The sequence below is a fragment of the Lissotriton vulgaris genome, chromosome 11 (genome assembly GCF_964263255.1).
Source record: "Lissotriton vulgaris chromosome 11, aLisVul1.2, whole genome shotgun sequence".
NCBI lineage: Eukaryota > Metazoa > Chordata > Amphibia > Caudata > Salamandridae > Lissotriton > Lissotriton vulgaris.
The window spans coordinates 217244521-217261054 of record NC_141699.1 but is presented as its reverse complement, the minus strand read 5'-3'; the positions used below and the strand labels follow the sequence as shown (position 1 = coordinate 217261054).

Sequence of the window (16534 nt, the reverse complement as noted above, 5' to 3'; positions counted from 1 at the left end):
CGGGTGCAGCAGCCCTCTGATAAAATATACTCCTACTATTCATCAGTCCACGACCTACATGTCCGCCTGGACCGCATAGTGGGCTCCCAGTCCCTGCTCCTGCTCTTGCTCTTAGCTAGGACGGAATATTTAGGTAGGACGCACTCAGATCATAATCCCTTGCTGTTTCAGATTAACTGGGAAGCAGACCGGCCCCCCTTGCCCATGTGGCGGTTACAGCCGGCGGCGCTTGAAGACGCTGAGTTCCGCTCCTCACTAGGCACTGCCATCCTGACCTATTTTGAAGTAAACGTGGGGACGGCGGCTGATCCTATGGCGGAATAGGAAGCACATAAAGCAACCATCTGTGGACACTGCATAGGTGCCACTTGGAACATCCGTAAGACAGTGTCCGATTCCCTAACTAGGCTAGAAACTGACCTTCTGCACTATGAGAGGGAAGGTGAGGGGACTGGTAGACACTCGGCCAGACTGGGTGAACTGCGAGGGGAGCATGCGTTCCTCATGGAACGGCTGAGATGCCAAAACTATGCGGCGCACGCGGCCAGGACCCATGCTAGGGCAGATAGGGCCGGGCGGCTTTTAGCCTGGCTGGTGCAAAAGTCGGACCGCGGGGCCTTGGTGGGCGCTATCCGTACGGGGGGAAGGGAAATGGTCTACACGTAGCGTGAGATCCATCAGGCGCTGACTGATCACTACAGACAGCTGTATGCGACCCGAGGTACTGGTCCCAGGCATACACTGGTCGCGCTTCTTGATTCAGTTGCACTGCCCGCTGCCACTGATGCCCAAAATGATGCACTTGGTGCCCCTATCACTTTAGAGGAGGTTGCGGAGGCGATCCAGGCCTTGGCGAATGGGAAATCCCCGGGCCCTGACGGCCTACCAGCCGAATACTACAAAGCCAACAGGGAGGTCCTAGCGCCCTGGCTCCTCCGGCTGTACAATACGGCCGTCGATGAGGGACGGTTCCCACCGACACTGCGAGAGGCTTTCCTGGTCTCGCTGCCCAAGCCAGACAAAGACCCCACAGCACTGGGCTCATACCGCCCACTGGCAATGCTGAATGTAGACTATAAAGTCTATGCCAAAATCCTAGCAGAGCGGCTGGCGCCAGTAGTCCAGCACTTGGTGCACCCAGACCAAAACGTCTTTGTGCCGGAGCGGTCCACCTCGCTGAACCTTAGAAGGTATTTTAGGGTGGCGGCAGATGCGACAAGAGACTGGCCTAGAGCGGGGTGCCTGGTGTTAGACCTGGAAAAGGCCTTCGACAGCCTCGAGTGGGGGTATCTGCAGTCAGTGTTGGTGAAATATTGGTTGGGCGCAGATTTCCTACGGATGGTGGACCTCCTGTATCGCGGTCCAGTGGTCCGTGTGGGGCTGGGACCCTACATTTCGGGGGCAGTGGCGGTGGGCAGGGGCACTCGGCAGGGGTGTCCGCTGTCCCCGTTGCTCTTCACGCTGGCCATGGAACCCCTGGCTGTGGCCATGAGGCAAACTCTGGACGTTGGCATTACGTTGGGGGTTGGTGTGCACCAAGTGTCGTTATATGCTGATGACCTGCTGGTGTTTGTCAGAGATGTGAGCAACGTTCCGGAGTGCCTGGATCGCCTGTTGGAACGCTTTGCAGAGCTCTCGGGGCTCCGGGTGAACGCAGGCAAGTCCGGCCTTTTCGCATTTAGCGACGGAGTGGAAGACCCGAGGTTCCAGATACGGGGCACAAGAGTCCAGTGGATGGCGAACACATTTAAGTACATGGGGATCCAGATTTATTGCCAGTCGACTGACTTATTTGACGGAAACCTGGGTCGAGCAGTGACAGCGCTCAGATCACAGATCGGCTTCTGGTCCACGCTCCCGCTGACGCCCACGGGCAAAGTAGCCCTAGCTAAAATGGTCATGCTCCAGCGTCTGCTGTACCATTTCACTAATTTGCCATTGATTCTGCCCGCCTCCTTTTTCTCCATGCTTAACAAGGTGCTGCGTGACTTCATCTGGGGGAAATTGTTCCTACCCACGGATAGAGGCGGACTAGCCTCCCCCTGCTTTGAGTACTACTATCTGGCTGCGCAGCTCCAGTGGATAGCACCCTGGCTAGCGGACAGGGGGAGAGAGGACACGGCCTCGGGTGATCCCCCATACACACTGGAACGACTCCTCATGCTGTTTCACCCACTTGCAGCACCAGTGCACCCCACCCCGCTGCTGCTGGCATAGGTGCTTCCGTAGGGCACTGCGGCTTACACTGGCAGCGTCCCCCTATGCACCGGAGGTGCCTTTGGAGGGTTCACCAGGAGGCGGGGGGGTCCTCACACGCCGTATGGTAGAACGGTGGCATGACACCCACATACAGACGCTAGGCGACGTATATAGAGACGGGGAGCTGACAACGTACCGGACACTGGTCACTGACGAGGGGCTTCCCCCGGGGGATTCCTACTGCACCGCTCCCTTCTTGCACACATGACGACAGGGTGGGGGGATGTCACGGCGGAGCCTGAACAGCATCTCACTGTACAATACCTTCATGTCATGGGCAGGGCAAGGCACCTGGTTAAATGCTTTGCTGCGTCCTTGAGAGAGCACATGGCAATAAGCCTGGACACGTTGCGGGGTAAGTGGGAGCAAGATCTGGGGCGAGCACTAGCAGATACAGAGTGAGAAAAGCTCCTCAAGAGCCCAGTGCGGATCCCCCGGAACATGCGCTTTCGCCAGGTACAGGTCTACATAATTCATAGGGCCTACCTCACTCCAGCTTCAATTAACAGATACTTCCACAGAGCGGATGCAGTGTGTCCCAGGTGTGGCGAAGTGGATGCTGATCTACTTCATATCCTGTGGAGTTGTACAGGGCTGGGTGCCTACTGGGGGACATTAGCGGGCCTCTCGCGCAGTGCACTGAGCGCGTCATACCCGGTAACTGGCCTGAATTTCATCTACACTTATTTAAGAGCCCCCCCAAAGGATAAGGCGTCATCCAGATTTCTGGATCTGGGGATGGTAGTGGTGACGCGCCTCCTCTCTAAGAGGTGGAAGGCGCGGGACCCACCTAGCGTGCAGGCTTGGGCCCTGTCCCTTCAGGCATGGGCTCGGGCGGAATTGCCTGCTATACAAAGAGAGGAAACAGTGGGACTTAGTAGGGAGCCCATGGCTGAACGTTGGGCGCACATGCTGAAAGCCCTGCAGTCGGCAGGGAATATTGAGAGTGGGGGAGTGGCAGCAGATTAGCTGGGGTCATCGGCAGATCGAGGAGATACGCAGCGGACAATGTGCCTACCTCCTAGACTAGTGCTGCACTTGGCGCCGCATCGCGAGGGATTGATGGGGGTTCACGATTTATGAGGGCGGGCGCTTTCTGGTGAGGGATTGGGGCATGATGGGGGATAATACCTACTGTCTGTTTATGAACATGTTGCAGTTTGCTTGTTTTGAATTAGGGAAATTAGGAGTTTTACTGTTTGAAAATACGAACCATTTCTGTGCACGGGGCTGGGCCGCACAGGCACTTCTAGTTTAAGGATACACATTGACAAGAATGCTACCTCCGGGTACGCTTATTCACTTCATTACAGTGCCCAAGGGACATAATGTGCTATGTGCGACAGAACATTGGTCATACCCTCAGAAATTTACTGTATGGAAACACATGTGTAATGTAATGTTTATGAATGAAAATGCCAATAAAGAGATTTGACAAAAAAAGGTATTCGGTGCAAGTTCCCACAACACTTATAAGTGGGTGTCAGTCACAAGATGAGGTCCAATAGTATAAGTCCTGAGTTCCAAACAAACATTGGCAAACCCAATAGATCTGATCTTAACAAGCTAGTGTTAGTGTGATGGTTATTTTTAAAGTTGTTTGGGTGCAAACATATTCCACAAAATATAACAATAAGCCAGAAAAAGTAATGTTATATACATGTGGCAGCCATATGCTTACAATAAAATCTTTAGTTTGAAAATAGGTAAATATTGGATATCATTTAAATAGACCAATATGGGTGCTCTGTAGCAGTCATGTGTACATACAGCAAGTATAGAAACCCATATAGTTTTAATTCACATCACATAGAAATATGTTTTTTATTATGAACAAAATAAGGTGTATTGCCTTTGAATTACTGTAACCTGAAGACATACAAAGACTATCATGAAAAAAGGATAAAGAATGAAAAGACAAACACATTGGCATAGTACTTTATTGGCCAGACAAAATGCCATCACTCAGTTAGCCCATGCAACATTTTGGCAGGCTCATTCCCTCAATGAAGGCTCTGGTATGTGGAAGCAAAAACATGAATAAAAGATGAAAAGACCAGTGCCTTTAGAGAGCGGACCCAAAATCTCTGAATGTATATATTTATTTTTTAATTGTATGGGGCTGGCACAACAACTAAATCGGTCTCTAGGCCAGACATAGAAAATGTTTAAGGCTAGCCCAGTGTTGACTCCTTGTACAGGATTACTTAGATTGCAATGCTGCAATTCTGCACAGTAATATTTGGATTACATATATTGTACAGCTGCAATTTTGCATTAATATTTAAACCACCTGACAATTACAGAAATGGCATTTGAACCAACTGACCAGTGCAAAAATGACATTTTGCAGGAATGGGGATGCCCAATCTAGGATCAGTTGTCAGTGCAATATTGTGCTTGTATCAGTGCAATCAAATTAATCCACAAATGTCAGTAAAAGTTGTTTCAGGAATGTACACAATCTGACTATAATTCTTCCTTGAACAAATGTGTCATATGGCAAGATTAGTACATTAGATTAGTATTTATCATTTGAAAATATTGCTATTACACAGTATTATTTTAGACTTGGGTTTAAAACATAGAATAAAGAAAAGCCACCTACCATCATCTAATATCACTAAAAGAGGTGCAAGGAGATCACACATCCCTTGAACATAGCCGATCTCAATATGCTGCCAGACGTAACTGAAATGTACAAAGGAAATAATTCAGTGTTTATCTTTTGAAACAGAAAAGCTAAAGTAGCGGACCTCTTGAAAAATCAGTATGAAAGATGTGTGTCATCGTGCATAGCAGAGTTTACAGCAAACTGTTTCAATTACCCACTTTAAGTGGCACTAAATGTATCCACTTTCATAAGGATGAAAGGTTGAGTAGGTGCTTGCAGGAATTCAGAGTTGTGAACTATAGAACACAGAGAATGTGAGACAAATGTTGAGCTCAACAAGCCACCTATTGAGACACACTTCTTGTTTTAACATTAAGGTTTTACCATAAAGTTGGTTGCCTTCACCTGGGTAGACCTGCAGCAATTTAACCTTTGATCCTAAAAGTATGCAATGATTGCAAAAACATATGACATTATCCACAATAATCAATACTAAACTATATGTAAAAATAACCACCTGAGCAGATTGCGATATTAGGACTAGAAAGCATAACATATATAGACTTCAACTATTAACAAGGAACAAATATTTATGAAGGTCTGAGAACACCAACACATCTTTGGCGGCTATACCTAATGAAACACAACTCAATTGAACCCATGTTGGCTCAACTGTTTTTTTAGTAACCCTTCAGATCAGTACAGGGAGCCTACATAGCAGGCAAGGGAAGTATGGTGTATTTATAATGGCTCCCCAAAGAAGATTCTTCATCTTGTTGAGGTTTTATTGGAAATAATCTATGTGGTTTGGGAGGTACTCTTTTCTTCTACAGGAGCTTTCATGTAACCAGTCAACTTCAAAGAAAGTAATACCATGGATTTATATCATGTGTATATATTAGAGTACAGTTCACATAACACACAATGTCACAAATCTACAGTGTTTGGTTATTTCTATTTTAATTTCAGCAACATGTTCAAATCTAATTTGTAAAGCACTTTAGCCTTGAAGTGCCATGTTCATGCTACTTACAACTACAGAATAAATAAATATATAAATATGCATAGTATTGTCTTAATTACATTTTGTTACAACACAAATAGAACAAACATAGACTCTATATATAAAATCAAGTAATATTCCATTGTTAAGCCAGCGATCATTACATAATCGCTACTTCTACTTAGTTACCAGATCGAATACTCAGATGCTTTCACTGTGCAAGTCTTACCACTGGATGTACGATGTTACGACGCGTACCATATCAACGCGTGCTTTAACAGCGCGTCCCTTACAACGCAAGTCGTTACCACGACTTGCGTTGGGGGCACGGATTGAGACTAGTATAATTTACTATTCTAACACCAGTCCCCGTGGACACTAGGGAAGGTGTTGGAATAGTAAATATACTATTCTTAATCCTCTAGCGCCCTCCAGCGCAAGTCGTGGTTACGACTTGCGTTGTAACGGACGCGTTGTGAAAGCCTTGCGGAGTAAAATCCGCGTTGTAAAGGATGTTCCCCCTTACCACTTTCACATGCCTCTCCGATTAAGGAGTCAACCTTCTTCCATTCTTATTACTCACTAGTCTTTTGGCCAAAAAGAGAAAGCCCAAACTGTTGAAATTCTAAAGGGGAACACAATCTTTGTTTTTCCAACATTGAGATTTAGCTCAGGAAAGTACTTCCATGCATAGACTGAGTATATAAATATTTTAATAAGGTGCTGGCACATTAAGGTCTTCTACAATCTTAAAAGGATTTGTGTGTTCTATGCATACAAGAAGAAAAAACCCGAAGAACTGGATACAAATTCTAAAGGGACCTGTATAAATTATATAGGATTGGGAAAGTATAGATCTCTGGACTCCGCTGGGTTGTAAAATCTTCATGTTTGACACAAAAGGGTTTCCCAAATTGTTGCCTTGTTTACTTTGTTAGCTTTAGAACTCTGTGTACTTTGCCCCTGCTAACCAGGAGTAGAGTTTGTGTGCCCCCCTTTTTAACATGGTTAAATTGGCTTATTAATTGGCACATTTCACTTGCATTTCAAGGCCCTAAAAGCCTAAAATGTAATTTGCTTCAAAGGGGCCTCCGCTGTCACAAATCAATGTTTGGTGCCACCTTGAAAGGCCCTTGCTTTTGTCCTCCTAGTCAGTCTGGCACAAAACGCAGTGGGGGCAGGGATGACAAAAGAACTGGTTTGAAGTGACAACTGAGGAGGGGACTGATAAAAAAACACAGCCACCCCTCTAGGTGGGCAAACATGCTCTACAAAAGGAACGAAGGGATTCTAACTCTTAGATTTAGTGAGTGAGGGGCATTGTGGGACTGTTTGCAGTAGGGTAAACAGAAACCTCTGCAAAGTGGTTAGAGATTCTCCTGGGAACTTTTACCCCACTTGTTAGAGGAGCTAGGTGTCAACCCCACCAATTAGCTGGTATGAGGTATCCATGAAGCACCCACAGGCACTGTCTTCAGAACACATGGAAAAACAGAAGCAGGCTAGACCTGATGTTTTTGATATGAGGAGCCTTGAAGAACTGGTCCGTGCTCCCCCAGGACAAATTAGTGAATTCCAAGGGTTACTTGGCTGACATCCTGCCTAGCTACAGGGTCACAACACACTAAGTTAAAAGAGGCCTTTTCCCTGAAGTGCCCTCAGTCTAGCACCAACCAGACCTGATCTAAGTCCTGCTGGAATTATTCTTGAACCCAAGTACTATCCTAAAGTCCTAGAACGTTGGCTGTGTCTAACTGGAGTCTCTCACTTCCTCTGAAAAGCTAGGACTTAGAAACATTTTGGACTTTCAGTTCTCTGAAGTACCAGGGCGAACCACCCCAGCATATCTGCCCAAGGTGTGATCTCACTAGGCTAATGAAACGGGTTTCTACCACTCAAAGCTTTTCTGCAGCAGTAAGTCCAATTCAACTGAACCTCTGCAAGACGGTACCCACTGGAGGACTCCAAACTCCAAAAAGAAACTACGTTTGTAGGTAAAAATCTTGACTGACAACAGCGTCAAAAGTATCCAACCGGCAAGATAACTTTCTGATTGCAAAATTTAAATATCTCTGGCTTGCAGCTTTTCCTAGCAAAACCAACAAATATTGGGATATTGACTAAGGGGTGTGACTCTGGAGGGTGGACCACTAAAGTCACTAAGTAAAACTAAACTCAACCCTCTAGCAGTTATGGAACAGAGAAGACAGGCTTAACCTATAGGCAAGGTGTAAAGTATTTATACAGAACTAAAATAGTAATAAAGTGAAAATACAGCACAAAAAATATCCCAAACCAATTTAAAATGGAGTATGTTTTATTAAATAAAATGACATCAAAATAACAAATATCTCATCAAGGAAACTGTACTTATACATTTTTAAAGATTACATATAAAAATAGCACCAAAAAGCGTTAAGTGCTAACCACTGTTGTTGGGCTTGACCAGTACCTAGGAGCAAGTTAAGGCCAACCGTGGTGGAGCATGAGTCAGATACTATAACTAGGTTGCACCCAGTCAGAAGTTTTACCTTCTGACTTAGGGCCTGATTACGATCTTGGCGGATGGGTTACTCCATCACAAACGTGGCAGATATCCCGTCCACGGCATTTAAAGTTTCAGAGGATATTATGGAATTGTAATTTGGCTGGCAAGATTATGGAGCAACCCTGTTTGCCAAGATTGGCACCAGGCCCTGTCAAGGTACCTCTAATCTTTGCAGAAGCGGAATAGGCGCTGTTCCCTATGCCTGCCCACCGGTGCAACCGCTAACTCAAGCGCAACGTCACCAATAGGGGGAAAAAGGGGATTGGGAGAGAGGAAAAGACACTCCGTCAACCGCTACCACCCTCACTCAGGAATCTTCTGGTGGATGCTCCTGGCTGATCGGTGGGTGCCTAATACACAGAAGGGTACAAACATAAAATACAACATCCAACTAGGCAATTAAGAAATGCTGATTTACTCTAAAAGGTTTCCTTCCTACCAGCAGTTGCCGAAGTTTGTGCCCCTCTTCTATTGTATGGTAAATACAATTATGTTAGTTCTGGTCACTATTTCTATCTGCAAGTGAAAAGACAATATTAGTATAGGATTTCTAACTATGCGCAATTCTCTAATGTATACTCTTCCTCACTGATAACTTCTTTTTCCTATTCTACTGAATTGGTTTGATTCCTTCAAATTTCAGTCTCACTATGGTGGCAGTCTCTCAATGATGCGATAGTCTTTGGCAAACATGAATGTCCTCTGTAGTTGCGTGCAAAAAGGAACCGGAAAGGAACAAGGGGAAGGGAAGGAACAGGATAAGCGCACAGAGGGTAATCGCAAATTTCTAAATTGCAAAGCTTAGTTGGCAACAAGACTGTATCTGAATGGAGAAGTCATACTTTGAAGCAGAGTTGCAATTCGGGGCTCACAGGACTGTACTCTGGTAGAAGCAGGTCTTTAGACAATCGTTCTTGCTCTCGTCGGTATTTCCAACCGCCTAAAGGCTGGAAATCCTCTGACTTCTGACGAATGGCTGTGACAAACTTCTCGCTGAACTTCACTCGTTGAATCTCTCTAAACAATATAGTTCACTAAACTTAGGAAAGCAGAAATATCACCTCCGCTAATTCTAACTCACAAAAAAACTACAGTTTCTCCCGTTTCTTACGAAACGTGGAGAAGCGGTTCTAAGATGCGGTCTGCAACGAATCTCAGTTGAAGTGCGCAGCTATAATTGCGCACGCTCCTCTTAACTGCTAAACAGTACAGGTGTTCTCAAATGGGCAGATAACCACGGTAAAGGCGGCGGCCATCTTTCAATGTGTGATTGTTTAATTTACATTCACCCAAAGGTTTATCAAGCTAGGCTTGACGATGACTCTGTGTTTTTTCAGTGAACTGCATGGGAGCTGAGATGTAACTGTGGTGATCGTGTGTCTCCTGACAGGCCCTTAGTCTTTGAAACAGAAGTAAAAAAATCCTGACTGGGGTGATGCAAAAGGCTGCCGCCAAAGAGGACTCCACAATGCGGTTGACTTTTGGTGGGAAAGCTTCAGAGCAGGAGAAGTTTGAATTTTGAGCCCAAGGAAGGTCCCTCACAGGTCAGATACTTTTGGTTAGTCTGATCTTCTGGAGGTCTTTGGAGCTACAAAGTTTTCAAAGTCCTAGGTTTTAGGATATGCTAGGAGGAGTACACTTTAACACCAGTCAAGGGTCCAGCACCTAGGGTGAGCACTTGGGGTGGGGGTGAAGTCTCACTACAGCAGAGGCTAACAGCAGGGTCCACAGCGGGTCCAGTTGGAACTGGCCAGCTGGGAAGTTGCTAAAAAGTCCTTTTGTAGCTTGTTGTGACCTTGTAGCTTGAATAGGGGGTCCATAATACACAAGCACCAAAGACCTCCTAATCAAAACCAAATGTGATCTCAGAAACACAACTTAAGGTCTCTCAATTAACGCAAAAACACATAGGCTAACAAGAGGTCTATCAGTTACTTCAAGGGTCTGGTCTTCACAATCGGACAAAGTATCACATGCATGTAAAAAAACATGTGATACTTCTATTCAGAGCTTCCCCCATGATTGTAAAACGGAGCATCTACAATTTAAAAAAGAAGAAAAACTCTGTTTTGTGGTTTCAGAATTAAATATGTAAGCTGGGTCATCTTAAATCCTTTATTGATCAGTCAATGTGTGTCTACTCCTGGAGCACAAAACTTCAGTATTATTCAGCTTATAATAATTCTCTGTACATATAGATAATCCAACAGAGTATCCACATTTGCATACAAGTTCTGCCAGCATATTGTGACCTTCTTGGCCTACTAGAGAACTGTCTAAAAGCCCCCAGAAATCCCAGTGACCTCGATCATGTGGGTCTGCATAGGATATGGAGGGACACACATCAGGATACCCCCTTCCCCCCGCCTTCCCTTCCTGCCCCCTCAATTGATCAATGGCTCATAGAAACACAATGTAGCTGCTCTGGTTAATGGCTACCTGCTAGAACCAAAGACCTGAGACCATTACTCATTCTAGTGAATTCCTAACAACTTAAACCTATAGCAACACACCCATCTCTTAAATCTATGGAGATGCTTGTGAGTAGAAATCTCAAATCAGATATATCTAGTTATCCATGGTCAGCATCTCAGATCAGATGCAAAATTGTAGCAACACACTGTCTCCAGTAACTCCAAAGCACCTCAAACTGCATATTGGCTAAATAATCAAAACAGTACATTTGAAGACACAATAAGACCACAAGACATTGCAATACGAGTTCAGTCTGAGGACAAAATTGTACCAACAGAAACAACACATTTCTCATTCCCATCAATCAAGCAGCTTTATTGAAAGAAGTGCTGGTCTAAGTCAAACCCTTATCTGTAGTTCCACACAGAAACAATACATTTAATAACCACTCCCTACTTCCTCCTGTGGCAGCAGCTTCTGGGCTGGATGCATAATGGGTGTGAGGTAAGGCAGGTGCACCCTGAGTGTTTTCTTAATGTCCTGTATCAGCAATGACTTTATTGATATTTTATAGGAGAATTGTGCATTCCTTTCTCAAAATGTTTTTGTGACGAATGAATCCTCAACAGCTATGGAGAAAGTCAGGCTTGCATGAAACACCATGAACATAGCGGAATATTTGATGACTGCCTCATGAGGATGTTTGTCTTTTTAACAAATGTATGTGAGAATCGTGGGTGGTATTGAGTGTGCAGCTTTTCTGAAAAAGTCAGAGCTAAATTAGAAATGTAGTCCAAGCGGAGATGGTACAATTATAAGCAAGATAACTGACCCTCACCCCCCGCTCACCACACCATTGTCACACTTTTCGGGTAATTTAGGAATGTACATACTTCAAAAAATGGAATACACTAATGGATTGTTTTCTTTCAGTTTGTTTATATTCAACTGCTCGAGAAGTGTCTGGCGCTATTTTCAATTTACAAAATCTAATGGCGTAATGACTGATATAAAAGGAATAGCTACCTCAAATAGTGCACATAAGTGCCAAACACCTCATCATGGATATCCAAAAATGTATTTTAATATAGGACTTTCAATATATGATTTTACAATGCAACATGCTTTTCAAAACTCAATCTCTAAAACAAAGGTTGAATCAAATTAAGAGCTTCTGAGTTTGTTTTTGACATCTCTATCCAGGCCCACAAAGACTTACTAAAACAAACACTCAAAGAGGAAAATTTCATAGGAATGTAAAAAACATTAACTTGGATAAACTGAACTAATCACTGAAGCGCCATTGAATCGTGATGTGCAGAACACTAATGTAAATACTCGCACCACCTACTAACAGCCCAGCACACCCTGACCAACATGTGAAAGAAGACATCTCTCATATCTTCAAGAAAAAAAACCAGCACAGCCATCCTCATATTAGTTTTACAATGATCTAAACCTTGAGAGAAATCTCCCAAATAAGAGGCTCCAAAAAGATTCTCCCTAGAGCACTCAACTGCTTCTTGTCATTCGTCCAAAATAAAGCCCAACTGATTATAATTACAAAATCTCACTAATTCCAATGTCAAATGGAGTTCTCCAAGCCGTTCACCCTCTACGCATGCCTCTTGTCTATAAAGTAAATCCACTGACTTTCCAATAGAAATTATGGGTGTAAACATTGCCCCAATGACGTACAACAGTATTTCACAGAGACATTTAACCAAAATGTCCCTCAGGGCTAAGAATGTGTAAAGTAAAAATAGAAATGAGTGTCAGACACCACCCAACATGTAACCTAACATGAAGAAAACTAAATGCTTTCTGTTGTCATGCGCGCTAACGGAATTCCGCTCCTGCGCTGAGATTTTTTAAAACGCACTTTACGTGACGAGCTGGGCTCGTCATCAGCGTGCGAGGAGGCTACGCCATGACGAGCCCAGCTCGTCATCAGCCTGGAAGGGGTTAAACCCCATACAGAGCACCACCTTTCCCACACAGCATTGCCTGACAAATCTCCCTCCCATCACATGGGATCATTTTTGTAACTCTAATATCACCATGGGGCGTAGCTAAGCAAGATGGCTAAGTGGACACACATCTAAGGAGCTCTTCCCCCTAAAGTAAAATCCTGCAGAATTCTGCCCGAAATACCACAAACATCACTCATCACCAAAGGACTGCTGAACTGGTAGCCCGTGGGGCAAAAAGGAACTAGCTGGAAGCTGGGCCCTCTGTCGCCCAGGGACCTTGGCGCACTACTGCCAGACAGCGAACTGGGAGGGCGGATGTGGTGATCATGGCTGGAAGTGAGACGCCTCCCCCTTCGTTGGCAGAGGGAGAGGGCAGGGAATGGGATGGTCCCTCCCTTCTCCCAGACGAGTGGTGGTACAGTGGCAGAGACTGTGCCTGCTGCTTGACAACGCCAGCCCTCTTGTACAGGGCTCCTTCACTGGGGAGCCACAGAACGCAAGCAGTGAGCCAAGAGTGTCTGCTGAACCCCTGCTGCAGGTTTGTCAGCGCCCCCTCCTCCTCAGCAGACTGAGGTGCATGTGGCCCCTGCCGCGAACGTGGCCTATGAGGTGGGGCCACCATTGAGGGCACAGGGACACAGCATCTGGGCCTAGGGTGCAGAAAATCCCTCTGCTGGATGTACTTTGGGAGAGAGAGGGGTTAGCTCCCCCCTCACTGGTACCCCACCCCCCTTTACATTATTTGATCCCCGGGGATAACGCAGAAACTGAGATGCCAGCCTCTTTGCCGAGAGAATGGAAGTGCCCAACTGCCCCTTGGTGATCATTTCTGAATGGTGGCAGAAATGAGGCAACAAAGTCCTGGACACCATTGGGGTTACCCGCTGAGGTAAATCGACAGCGAGAGGGCTGTGTGGAGAAAGCTTTCAGGAGAAGTGGCCCCGTGTACCAAAAGGTATGGGAGATGAGGAGATTTATCCCAGGAGTGTGTGCCCCTCGCAAACCAGGCCAGAGGGACGAATGTTAGCCTCTGAGGGAGGCCTGAGCACTGACAGATGGGACTGGTGCCTGCAGTGTCCCCGAACATGAGGATGTCAGGGCCTGATGTACGTGCCTGCTGAATGTTATATCAGGGAAGACTACATCTCCCATAATGCCTAGCGTTAGTGGGAGGACCAGGAAGGCATTTAGCTACGCGAGAGACAGAGGTCCTCGCACGTGATTTTGTCCTGAGAGTCTGCAGGTCAGCGGACGCCCTGTTCCCGCAGAGCTACTGTTGGATACTTTGTTGCTTCCACGTTGCCTGTTCCGACTTCGCGGCTGCAGAGTGGTGTTTGCGTTCATGCTCGGCGGAGCATGAACGCCCGTGGCATTGAGCAGTTAATATTGTCGTGGGTTCTGGTGTGAGGCGTTGGTAGACGCAGGATTGCCCCCTCCGCGCCCTCACTGGTAAGCATCTTGATCTTTCACTCGGCTGAGTGAAAACGCCAAAGAGACTTAGTTGTGGATTTTACAGTTACTTGAGAGTAGAGGTGGGAGACGCTGGATTTGCCCCCTTCTGGCCGCATCAGGTAATTGCCTGGGTGTGTAACATTAGGGAATTGAGAATTGGGAGACGCCGGATTGCCCCCTCCTAGATTCTGTCTTGGCAATCCAACGCCCGGCTTTTGTTTTGGTCTTATTGCGGAGAAGCAGTGAGACATTATTTCGAATTCCTTTGTCTGCCGGTAAGGCTGCTTTTGTTTTCTCTTCCTTGACTGAGATGTTTTCAACCACTAGTGGGCAGTTCTCCAAAGCCAGACATTAAGGTAGTGAAGCCTGACCACCGTACTAATTTACATTTGCTTTGGAACCTCGTGGGGGAAGTCTTTATTCACCTCGGAAAACTGAGATGCCAAAGGACCTGATATATTAAGGATCTTGTGAGAGTGTTTTGGCCAGTATGGTATTTGGGTAGTTTAGAGAATACTGTGTTGAATGAATGATGCCGCAAGATTAAACCGGTTGTTGTTCTTACATTATAGGTCAACCGTGTTTCATGAGAGAAGCATCTCAGATGAGGGAAGGGGTCATCTCCTGAATAATTACCAGGTACTGTTTAATATCAGGGTAACAGTACAGGAGAGTAGAAATAAGATTGTATGTATTAATGTGTGTCTTCTTTTGTTACAGGTGTCCCTTCCACTGCTGCTCCTACCCTTACCTATCCCTTGCTTGACTGCTTTTGTGCTCTGTATGCGTATAGATAGTCAGAGTGCAGGGACGTCAGGAGGTGGACACCCTTTGAGCATCATTCCGACCTCGAGGAGCCAGCAGCCGTGACAGAGGAAGCACAATTACAAACTTCATGCAGGGCGTCAGTATGAGAACTGCTTGCCGGGAGAGTGCTGGATAATACAGGAGTCCCACCGAACGACCCAACAAGGGTGGAACCGATGACAGCCATACAGGGCTTCAGGACAGTACTGGAGGGCAAGATTGATTCGGTCTCAATTAAGGTCAACCTGCTTTGTATGGATTTAAGGTGGCGGATAAGGTGAAGACAGAGGAACAATCGATAAGCATCCTGCAGCTATCCTTAAGGCCGCTTGGCTGACCAGAGGTATACATCATGAAAACCACAAGATCGCCATCTTTCTGGATTACACTAGGAAGGTTCAGACGAAGACATTCCTTGATGTGAAGCAAAAACTCAGGGCCATGAATTTACCATGCATGTTCCTATAACTAGCCAGGTTGCGTGTGGGAGCACAAGGACAACCACATTTTCTGAGCGCCCAGAGAAAGTGTAGTCATGGCTGGAGCTTCGGGAGGAATTCCTAGGGCAGGATGTGGAATTGGTTGAACGCATTGCAACAGAAAGCAAGGTGGAGGAACTGACAAAAGGAAGCCTAGAGCCCCTCATGGTCACCTGGCAGAAGGATGGGGCAAACACAGTGCATAATAGTCCAGAGGGATGATCTGGAGATGAAGCACCGGAGAGTGGTTCCCCCTGAGCTAGGGTCCAGCAAGTACTATGTGGGAAGAGAAGGAGGTATGATCACAGAAGACAAGGGGATGGCTGACCTTTCTGGCATTTGATATGCATACTGACATAATTACTGTAACAGGAATACACTAGAGACTACACAGGATAGTAAGGGAGCTTTCCCCAGAAAGTCTCAGCCAGTCCTGGATTTAAGGCAGTGGCTGTGGGTCTCCTTCCACGTATTTTCTTTAGCATTGAGAATTTATCTCAGCACAGTGAGAGTTACCATTGATCACTGAGTTGGGGAAGTGGGGGTATTGGACAGACAAATTGTTATAATGCTTGTAAGTATTTGCTCAGGGAGAGGTGTGAGGATGGTTGTACGTTGGCCTAAACAGCTGTGACATATGATGAACCGCTTTCTTGCTGGGTGCCCCGCGGGGCAGCAAGAGGGGGTGAGACTCAGAAGGAGGGGTTTGAGATGGGCTCAACACCAAACGCATTTGACTAATAAAATTTATGACGCAGGTTTATTATAATTTTCTTACATGGAATGTCTGTGTATTGAGCACATATGTGAAGCAACACAGGGTACTGACCTTCCTACACCGACACAACATTTCTCCAGGAGACGCATCTGATTGATGGAGAAGCTGAGAAATAAAAAAGAAATGGAAGGGGCAACTCTACTCATCTACTTACTTGGCCTACGCTAGGGGAGTATCAGTGTAGGTAGCCCCTGGGGTGCCTTTCA

At 45.9% G+C, this 16534-nt stretch overlaps 1 protein-coding gene across 1 annotated transcript in view; it reads right to left on the bottom strand.

The window, feature by feature from the left end:
- Nucleotides 1-16534, bottom strand: part of LOC147679546 (small G protein signaling modulator 1-like) — a 645847-nt gene that overhangs the window by 119108 nt on the left and 510205 nt on the right. The window contains exon 9 of the mRNA XM_086942458.1: nt 4868-4950. Coding sequence (XP_086798584.1) covers nt 4868-4950 — 83 coding nt within the window. The remainder of the gene's footprint in view (nt 1-4867; nt 4951-16534) is intronic.